At 31.9% G+C, this 11,625-nt stretch overlaps 1 protein-coding gene across 1 annotated transcript; it reads left to right on the top strand.

Annotated features, from left to right (window-relative positions):
- Positions 1 to 1,701: 1,701 nt before the first annotated feature.
- On the top strand, positions 1,702 to 11,264 carry LOC139522929 (fibrinogen-like protein A). The gene is made up of 5 exons (XM_071316576.1): positions 1,702 to 2,355; positions 4,436 to 4,581; positions 5,888 to 5,984; positions 9,555 to 9,719; positions 11,024 to 11,264. The coding sequence occupies exons 1-5, from the start codon at positions 1,899 to 1,901 to the stop codon at positions 11,227 to 11,229; spliced, it is 1,071 nt and encodes a 356-aa protein (XP_071172677.1). The 5' UTR covers positions 1,702 to 1,898; the 3' UTR covers positions 11,230 to 11,264.
- Positions 11,265 to 11,625: the final 361 nt, after the last annotated feature.

Genomic DNA, 11,625 nt, shown 5'->3' with positions numbered 1-11,625 from the left:
TGCACAACGCACAAGACTAACAGACCACCAAGTCTTGATAAAAATCAAGTTTTCGGTGAACGGTTGTTACTTTCCATGTCAGGTTTTATCTAACGTTATTACAAAGTACATGATATATAAGACATTCAGATGGAATACTACAGATCAGCTGAATTGTCTATCATAATGGATCTTACAAATTAATGAAGGATACAGTCACATAAATATTTATTTATATATGTTCCAGACCATATGAGTATTTGGACCGTACGCGTACGGTCCAGCTGATCATACGTTTTGGGATCATATGGGTTAAATTTAAACAAACATTTATCAAAATCTTTATTTTTAGTTATACAAATTGTTATTATTACAAAATAGATGGCCGATGCTAAAGTGAATAAGCGAACAATTGAAATTAAATATTTGCTTAATTGAATTTTATTTTGTTACTCTGGCCGAAGGTGACACTTGCTACTAATAAGAACGTCGCATTTTTTACATTTACATGTTTTGTTAATGCATGTTCCTTTGCGTATGCATTTCTTTTGTAAAGTTCATAAATATTGTAAAACAATTGTCCTCCCACATTATGTTTACTTCCGAAAACTTCAATTTCAATGAGCATACTGAGCTGCAATTAATGAATTACCGGCCTGCAAAATACAGGAGATTAACAGATTAAGGGGGTAGACCTTAGTTCAGTTCTTTAAATCAGTTAAGCGTTTGTAAAAGTCAAGATAATCAATGTATTCTAAGCATTTACCTGAAACAGATTGAAAATAATCTATGTAACCTAGAATCTTAGAATATATTTTTGAAAATGGTTGACACAAACGTACTGATGATTTTAAGAGTTATTTCCCTTAACCGAGGTCTACCTCCTTAAATAAGCGTGATCTTTTTAAATAGTTAAAATATTAAGTTTTTATGTCAAATGCTGTTGAACTTTTTATATTAATTGGAGATATAAGTCATGTTGATCTGTTATATATATTTGTATCTAATAAGCTTGACCAACTTCTTAATATCAGTCAGACCGTACGCGTACGGTCCGACCGTATGCGTATTTTAAAAAAGTACGCATACGGTCCAGACCGTACGCGTACGGTCCAAATACTCATACGGTCTGGAACATATACATATATGTTTCTGACGTAATCTTCACCAGGTATGCGCGGAAACCGACTCAAAGTTAGTGAGTGTAAAAACCATTGTCAACCCTTCCACGTCTTCTTTTTATATAAACGGATCTACAAGAACTTGCTCTACTCAATTATAATTAAAAAAAAAGGTTTTACGAAGCTGTTAACATATACAATTTTGTTTTAAGTTAATAATCAGCAAAAATAGATTGTGTTAATCGGATTTTAATCTAAATTACTCAATTACTCAATGTGCAACTCCCTGAAGCAATGTTGACCAGAGATGGATTCGGCTATTATTTTGGGTTCTTTTGTAATATAAAACTCCTCAACGTTTCAGTTCCTATACATCCTTAGCTTTCAAATCGGCTTTATGTTTTCCTGATAAAGGTTAATCCAAAAAAGCTATCGGTTGCATAAAATTTATAAAGTGTTGCTTTCTTCTTTCATACAAATGTTTTATAAATAAACATCTACATAATTATCTAGATACCCTTTACTATTTTGCCTCGAAGTTTTTGATGTCTTATCTTATAATAAAAATGAATAAGTGAGTAGTAAATCTTCAAAGAGGTTTATCCTGGATAAGATACGCAATCAACAAGCGCGTGGAAGAGGTTAGGAATGATGTCATTTACATTGAAATTCTAGTGGATATCAGCCAATACGTTGTGCGTCACATAAAATCCTCAGCTGCGACTAGTGTTACAGCAGAGAAACAATAACAGTTGATCGCTACGTTACTACAGAAGTATTTTCTAATTCGAACAGAAAATGAGGGAAAAGACTGTCTCGTTATTGGTGATTTTCTTTTTGTATATAACGACACTTAATTTTGTTTGGACAATACCATTAAATAATTCTGATGACGCTGTGGTGGAGATGCCTTTAGTTACAAATAACCTGAAAGCACCGTTAGTGGCTGATCTCGATGTTTCTGCTTTAAACAAACAACTTAAACATTATATAGATACAGCTATTTCTAAGACATTTATTAGTAAAGTTAAGGACATTGTTGAATACAGCCAAGATGAACTAAAAACTACAATGGTGACCGCCTATAAGGAAAGTTTACAGGAGTCAAAGGCTGTGTATGAGGAGGATTTAGCTCACTTGGTTGGTGGATTTAAATCTCGCGTCGAGAGTCTATTCAGTGATTTGGCGGAGAACGTTACAGATTTGATAGATAATTTAGAAGAAAGGAGCAGTAACGTTACTCAAACAATTACAGGTACAGATTTTTTAATTCGCTAAATTGTTTGAACATAAGGGCATTTATAATTAATCTTAGGAGCAGTTGTTTCTATTGAAAATATAAGAAATGAAAATTAATTAAACCAAGGTATGTATTACTAGAAAAAGATTTATTTAGTTTTAATAAACCTTTTTACGGAAGCCTGTTAGTGTCATGGTGAAATTTTATTTTTAAGTCGTAAATACGACTCAGCTAATTTGTTATAACGAATAAGCTTACTTTTTATAATGACTTATCTTATTTAGCTCATTGTAACAACTTAGCTAACTTTTTAAACGACTTTCATGGACGCATTCTGCCACCGTAGTAATTGACTCACCAAATAATATGCAATTGACTCACCAAATAATATTCAATTGTTTTCTATGTGTGTCTTATTTCATTTAGTTTGAATTGTTCGGTGGCAGAATGCGGCAATGAAAAAATAAGTTGTTACCTCAAGATACTATGTCGTTTCGACAAGATAGTTATCTCGTTGTCTCAAGATACTATGTCGTTCCCACAAGATAGCTATCTCAATCCCTCAAGATAATATGTCGTTCCCTCAATATAATATGTTGTTCCTTTTGTCGTTTCCACAAGATAGTAATCTTGTTCCCTCAAGATTGTAAGTCGTTTCTACAAAATAGTTATCTCGTTCCCTCAAGATGCTATGTTATGTCGACAAAGTATCTTGAGGGAACGTGATAACTATCTTGTGGGAACGACATAGCATCTTGAGGAACGACATAGTATCTTGAGGGAACAACATATTTTTTCTCTACATGGCCGCATTCTGCCACCGTAAAATTGGCTTATTTACTGGTTTATGTTCGCTAATGAAATTAATTTAAAAACTTACCTTTAATTCTTGACATTTCTCTATGCCTTTACTGAGAATTGACCTCGTCCTTGATATTAGTTTTGTGTTTGACTGACATCAACATATCGACAAAACCTCTCGGCTACAAACGGGTTACAATTAAACGTCTATTTTATATATATATGAATATATGATATACCTCGGTAAAACAGACACACAGGGCTTGTAACTTTATATATACATAATGAGCAAACGTATAATATAAGTTGGTAACCGCGAGGTTAGCATGATTCAAATCAATGAGTTGATCTTGTCGGTTTAGTTTCGAATCCTGTATGTATTCTCTTTGTTGTCCCTATTATTTTTTTTTTACTTGATTTTTTGTCTTGTTTTGTATGTTATTGTGGATATTTTTGTTATAGTAGCGAGTTTCACAATTTATTTTTGGGTTATTATTGGCTATATATATACACATATTTGAAACGAAAATGATTACATTTTATTTGTTCATTTTTGTTTCATAAATATGTTTTACTGCATAATTTTACAAATGTTAATTCGCAAATTCCTATGCGAGAAAATAGTGATGTGCCTAGAATAAGCCTTCTTGCTAGAAATTTCGGTAACATACTTATTCTATATATTTTATATATGCTCCTTCGCTTGGGTTGTTGTCTCTTTGACATATTCCCAATTTCAATTCTCAATATTTTAGAAATAAGTTCGAATATGTCTTATTATGTAAAAACAGATAATATTAAGATGCCTAATGATAGAAAGATCTTTAAAGGCAAACTTATTGTCTTATAGTTGTATATCTTATCCATTTTATTGTGATCTTAGATTTATAAATGCATCGTTGGACACGAAAGCATGCCTATTTAAATCTTATTTGCATTACCTTCTTATTAAGAACAGGCTTTAATTTTGAAAAAGCATTAACACAATAGTCATCGGCCTCGATCACGGTTTCTTTTTTAAGAATCAACGCTTATCTATTGTATCAATATAACATAAACTTAAAGATTTACTCTTACTTTTACGTTTGATGTGTTTGGGCGTTTGATGTGTTTGGGCGTTTGATGTAGCCATTTCATGAAGGAATTTCGGTTTTTAATTTTCCTTAGAGTTTGGTATTTTTGTTATTTTCCTTTTTTAAAGTAAATCTCGCATTTTCAAATTAAGGTACCTTTAAGGTAAAGTATTTGCATGCATATTTGTCACTAAATTTGATAACTGTATTTTTTTCAACAGAGAAACACAGACCCATTAATTTCCCAAGAGACTGTAGTGACATAAAAGAAAGTAATACGAGGAGTGGCGTTTATACAATATCTATAGATACTGTTGGTGGTAAACAAGTCTATTGTGACATGGATGTGGATGGCGGTGGATGGATCGTAAGTTTATTTGTATAAAGGGCTATCCACCCAATACCATGACTGAAATAGATTTGGCGTGTAGTTCTCACAAAAAGATTTTCACAAAAAAAAAATGCTTTAACATGTTAAAAACAATATAAATATTTCAAGAAATTTGAACCACTTAATTTACAGAAATCATTTCATCAGACACATAGCAGGTTGAAGACCACACAATTTGATCATTGGGAAACTTGTTTTCTGTACTAGAAGTAAGGAATCTAATGTTCAGCTATTTTCAAAAAGTAAGTAATCTAAGGTTTAACCCTTAATTATGATCGTCTATACAGTCAGATATTGCCAATTAAAGGAAATGCGACGTACACATATTATAAAATAGAAAAGACTTTTAGAATGCGTTTGTTATTCAACAATTGACATGTGTAGATACATTATTATAAGCTCAAAATCGTCTTTATTTTAAATCAAAAGGTTGGGAATAAAGTAAACAGAAACAATCAAAGATCTATTTTAAAAACAAATATTTACAAATCAAACTTCGCTGGTTAAGAAGTCTGTTTCTCAGCTGATAGACACATAAAGTAAGGAGAAATTTGAATCGTTACAGCAAAGGTTCTTACATTTGTAAATGCCTGTACCTGTATATGACAGTTGTTGGCCATTCGTTTGATGTGTTTAATCATTTGATTTTGCCATTTGGTTTAAAGGGACTTTCCGTTTTGAATTTCCCTTTGAGTTCAGTATTTTTGTGATTTTACTTTTATCTAGATTCTGAATAAACAGTGACACGTTCTTAAGAACTTTGACATTAACAAAAATACTGAACTCCGAGAAAAATTCAAAACGGAAAGTCTCTAATCAAATGGTAAAATCAAAGGATAAATCACATCAAACGAATGGACAACAACTGTCATATTCCTGACTTGGTACAGGCATTTTCAAATGTAATAATAATAAATTATACAATTACATTAAGTTCAGTGTTTTTGTTATTTTACTTTTTTTTATAAAATCAGTAGGTAATGCACATTCAATTAAAACGACTCAACGAAACATCAATATCAATAAAATACACCGTTAATTATATTGTTTGCATTGACTGGTTCTAATAAAACATTGATAGGTTATTTATATATGTATGTATGTATGTTTAAATTTGAAAGAAGTTAAGTAAACTTCAAATCATGGAATGCATCCACATATAAAAAACCCATGTATACCCAGATAAAATCATAAGACCGAGTAGTAAAAAATAGTTTCAAGCACTATTCAAATTTTAGACTTAAAGAAAACAATTGATACATTGTACTTTTGGTTTTCAAAGGTAATACAAAGACGGTCAAATTGGAAAGTGAAATTCGAGAGAACTTGGAAAGAATATGAAAATGGTTTCGGAGATGTCGCCGGAGAACATTGGTTGGGTAAGTCCTTATCTTAAAATATTCTGTGATTTGGATTCGGCATTGTATTAGTGTTCGCGTGCTCGCTTTGAGTGCGGACGGTCGATTCTCTAGAACAAATAGAATGTCCAGGAAGGACGACATGTCTTCTTTTTTTCAGACTGTTACCTTTGCCGAGTACCTTTATACTAGCAAGTTGAAGATCCAGCTCAGAGTGTCAGTCTTGCCGTTTAGGGAGTTAGTTTCAAATTTATATCACATTAACATATTCTCGTACTAATATAATTGTTATTTTTTCAACTTTGATACTCGACGTTAAACACCAAATACATTTATCTAAAAATTCGTAGTCTCTTACAGAATGAATTGAAACGGAGACAAAAACCCGCTTTCATAATTATCCTGAAATTGTAATGCGAAGTTGAAATCAAATATTTTTCGTAAGTGCTTGCTTATAATAAAGTTACAAATACTTTTGTTTAGATAAAAGAACATGTTTATGTTAATGAAAAACTGGCAAACAAAGGTGTTTATTCATTCTTTATTTGCCTAAACTCATGAATTTAGAAACAAATATATCAGCTCAACATATAATAACTAAAAGAAAACAAGCTGGCTGACGATCTTCTATTTTTTCTCTCCCACGTCTTCAATAGAAGATTTAACTAATAAAATGTGCATTACTCTTAGGGTGCCAATAGTGCAGGGGTATGCTGAACCAACCCAAATATTGCCTTTTCAATTCTTACTACTCGGGGGAAAAATCAATTCCTATATTAAATGTAACTAAACTTAACTTAACTTTTATTTTCAAAAAGAAAACCAATTAAATACAAAAATATTTACTATGCTGATAAAAAAGAGTTTGTGTACGCAATTGCATCCCCCTAGTTTCCTCTTTGTTCCATTGGGATCGGTCGAGGGTGCGCCACATTAAGTTATCAATGGTAATTCAAAGAATTTTCCGTAGTAAAGACATATTTTGTTTTCTGCTTGACTTAACACGATTTGGACGAAAAAAAATCTGTAAGATTTGATTTTAACAGAAAAAAGCTTCAGAAATCGGTTATTTTTTAACGTTATTGACATAAATATTTCAATGCATATAGCACGTATGTCCTCTTTCTAATACTATTATGACAACTTGTATCTCTCTAACAGACTTGGGGCAATGAGTTTCCACCACAACTATACCATATTAGAACAACATTATGTCTATACATCACTTCACCAATGCATTTCTTTTTTTTTCTTCAAATTTTTCTATCAAGTGATTATTGGAAAGATACCTAAAAATGACGATTTATCTTCAATTTAAATTTTTCTAAAATACGCGATCAATATATTTCATATGAGTCAAAGAAGAACATTGTACGACATATGGTGCAAATGCCATATGCAATTGAACTTTTGTAGTGTCTTTGTGATAAGAAGAGGTCTAAAATTTAAAAAAAAAAGGAAGAAGGCAAGGTCTGTTTCCCGAATTAATAATTATACATGTATAGTATGTGAGGTTGTTGTACTAATTTATGCTGTATTTGCTACACTAGCATTTATTTAAGAATTGAATGCTTCTTTTTGATAAGTTATTGGGATATAAAAGCGTAAAACCGAAGTACATTTTGTATGAACCGCCGAAGCGCTTCATACTTAAAATGTGCGTACGGTCAAGGCTTTTACAGCCCTATAAAATTAATATCAGACTCATTCATTTATTTTGGCTAGGATAATGAAAACAAAATTTCTTTCAAGTTTTCTTTTATTTCCCTGTGCACTTTATCCATCATGAATGTTATGAAATGAGAGTTAATTTCAGAATATCACAAGATTGCTATAAGCCAATTAAGATGACGTTATATATATATATCCTAATTAATTAATCCGTTCATCCTATTTTGACTCTTTAAATTCAACAGTCTCTCCTAAATTGAGGTGAATTATATGGCCTTGCAAATACCGTTTCGATCCCTAACATTTATTGTCGAAATTCGGATCTGGTGTACAAAATTTTTTGACACCTCATGTTAGTGGTATAACATCTTTCCCGCAAGTTTATTGTTTTCTGATAAATATAAAATTAAAATTAAGATCCAATTTTTTACATTTATTTGACAATCGCCAATGGCAGTCAGTAGGGTCTAAGAACATCAGTTGTTCGACCTGTTAGTCAAATGCGTTTTGTTAAAATATACTTTTTCACTTTTTTTGTCTTTTGGAAAATGTTGTTTGTGCTGTATTTAGACCCTTCTACAACGAAATTTGTTTTACATGCACACGTATAATCCAACGCAATCATAGGTTTGAACGTAGCATTCAATTTAGACTTGTTTATATACAACTCGTCTAAACAGGATGGAACATAATTGTGTTATAATTATTCCAGGCGCGTAGCTACGTTTACATGGTTTACGTCAAAACGCCCGGGCGTACACTTAAATTTAGATGGAAAAAAAGCAAACAAAAGTATGCGAATAAAAGGGACGAAATATACTTTTTTATCCAAATCATATTGTATCAAATATATTCGTTCATTTTCTGTAATACTAAAAGTCTGAATCTACTGTAAGTTCTGTGTACTTTTCTTTTGCTAAAAAAAATGCATTTACAAAAATGTATCTAGGTTGCGTTCAATATCGTAGCTGCTACATAAATCTGCATAGGGTTACGTAGATTTTTAATCTAGATAGCAGCTAGGCTAGCTACACGTTCAGTAGTCAAAAATCTACGTAGCCCTATGTAGCTGCTACAACATTGAACGCAACCCTGATGAGATTCGATCATTTATGTGGTTTGCATTTTTGTCCAGTCAATGATTTATGTCGCGAAAAGGGATATTAGCGACCCCAAATTTCGTCGGCGGCGTCAGTTTAGGTTGAGTATGTGGTTTTCGTTTTTTTAAATATCAATAACTTTGCCAAATCTTTGTGAAATTTTAAGGAAGTTGCACAGAAACTGTTTATATCAAAAGATTATCCAGAGCTTAATGATGAAACATAAATTGACATCCTGCCTTCTTATTTTTCGCCAAGATGAAGTTGATCATCTCAAAACTGTTTACTCAAAACTCCTGTCCTGCCTATAATTCAAATGGTAGCTTCTTTCACTTTGATACCTGTGCAGAAGTCAGTATTCCAGATTAAAAAAAAACATATTTAAATAATGATTGATCATTTTAACTGTTGTCAGGGACTGATAAATGGAATCACTTTTTGCTACAGGAAATCCCAGGCGAGAACCAGGGTTCTACAGAACCCTAAAAATGCAAATTTTAATATTGCATCTGAACATTTCTGAAAATTGATTATTTCAAGTTCATTAACGATTTTGATGTTGATAGAATGCTTGGCCCAACAGCTCTTTTTACTCCTATATGAAAGTAAGGTCCTAAGAATCCCCGCCGAGATTCGGGCGTACACGTTAAAATGACCAAGCTACGCCACTGTATTCTGAAATATTATTGTTTCGGTAGTGTAAATGTACTGTAACAGTTATTTCGAGAATGTATTTTGTAGTGATCGATAGTCGGGTGGTGGGTAGAATACTCATTAAGATACTGATTTTGATTATGTTAAAATTTCTATTACCTTATAGGCAATAAATATATCCATCTTCTTACGAATTCGGGAAAATTTGAACTGCGAGTGAATATGGAGACAAAAGGAGGTTCGGAAATCTATGCTGTATACAAGTCATTCAAACTTGGTGATTCTGCATCTCAGTACCAGATAACAATCGATAATTACAGTGGGACAGCCGGTACATATATTTTTACCTATATAGCATTTGTTGTTGATGAATTTAATGCAAATATATCCAACGTCTTTTGTCTGCTTTTTATAATGAGGTTTTGCTGATGAAAACATTTTGTTTTAGGCTAGTGTGAAAACATATAAAACCGCCAGCCCATTATGAAATACCCCTGATACATATGCCCTTTTTCAAAAACTTACTTTCAGCTATCATCTCGGATATTGTCGATCACAAACATTTCTGGCAGGTTTGCATAGGAAAATATATAACAAAGAAACGATCCTTTGTAAAGCTTTCTTTAACTAACAACGGCCTTGAAGCCATTAATTCAGTCAATACTAATCTCGAATATAGTTAATTTACAATCTTTTGCTTCTAATATACTTTTATATACTTTAATTTTATTATGGAACAAAGAGATATATTTTTAAACTTTTGAATTGTGGACAAATGTTCATAAAACAGCGGATAATGGTAGGTGAAAAATAAATGCTTATGGATTATGAAGATACATTTGTATAAATTACACTGACAAACAATTCACAGAATGACAAAGAATATTTCTAATTTGCATTGCTATACCGGCTACAGTATTATAGGAAAAATCCTAAAACATAGTCGTCTAAATAACCTTTTTACGTTTAGGGATATTTACGTTCAATGTTTTGTATTGAAATGTGTAAATACATTTGACTTTTGAAATTCATAGTAGCAAAAACACATAAGCGCATGCATATTTCACCACTACTACGAGATCCAATCGCGTTCGTTTCATATCATGAATTACTTGATATAAAGTTGCTACTTATGTGAGACGGCTATAGAACTATGAAATCTAAATGATAGATATGAAAATAAAGAGATGTTGCATGATTACCAATGAGACAACTATCCATCCAACTCAAAAGACAGGAGATTTAAGTAAGTATATGTAATGATATGGTATTCCACAATCATCATGACTTTGAGCAATGCCAAAATATCAACAAAATGTAGAGTAGAATAACTTTATAAAAAGACATATATTTTGTTTTGATTTATGAAGCTAAATGTCCCCCCCCCCCCTTTTCAATGTTTTATGGATGTCATCATAATCCATTTGATCTAAAAGATAGTTGTCACAGATGACAAACAAAACTACCAGAAACTAAAAACACTTTAGAGGCAGCAAATTTGCCCAAAGACAACAAATAAAATGTATTGGAAAAGATTGGAAAGCATTTTCTTGGGCATTGTTGACCTTTTTTAATCATAGTTTCTCAGCAAGTAAAGTTATACTCACTATTGATCATGGTTTTTAAATTTTCTAGAGAACTATTTAGAGAACAGATCATCTGGAAAGTTCTCAACACGTGATCGGGACAATGACGGTGAAAGCAGCAATTTAGCCGATGAATATGGACCTTGGTGGTATAAAAGTGGTAGTAGTACCTGGCTTCTTGATGATCAAAGGGAAAACTTCTGGGGAAAATATATCGGCCGAAAGACATCTATGATCATAAGAAGAGTTTCATAAATAAACTACTTGACTTATAAAATCATATCACTACCATAGATCTTACACTTCTGTTATCCCGTTTACTCACAGCTTACCTTACGCTTACGGTGCCAAAATGTTAACTACACAAATCAAGTGCAAACCAGTAGCATGTTCAATATTGTCAATACACAACGTGTATACTTGTGTAAACTTGTTTTTTTTTATAAACATGGTTTTAGATAATTGAGATATCTTTTCGTTTCTGTTTATCTGTGTAAATTAAATTTTTTTATAGTTCAAGAAAATGCTAGTTTAGTTTAGAAAAATTCGAAATAAAAAGCAGAACAACAAAGATAATCGGGAAAAGTAATGTTCCTATTTGAACTTACTTAGACAGAAACGATTTTTTCTACTTAAAGATTGTTATCTTAC

Source organism: Mytilus edulis, chromosome 5 (genome assembly GCF_963676685.1).
Source record: "Mytilus edulis chromosome 5, xbMytEdul2.2, whole genome shotgun sequence".
Classification (NCBI taxonomy): Eukaryota; Metazoa; Mollusca; class Bivalvia; order Mytilida; family Mytilidae; genus Mytilus; species Mytilus edulis.
Note: the sequence above shows the minus strand (reverse complement) of the source record. Positions and strands in the feature narration are given on the sequence as shown.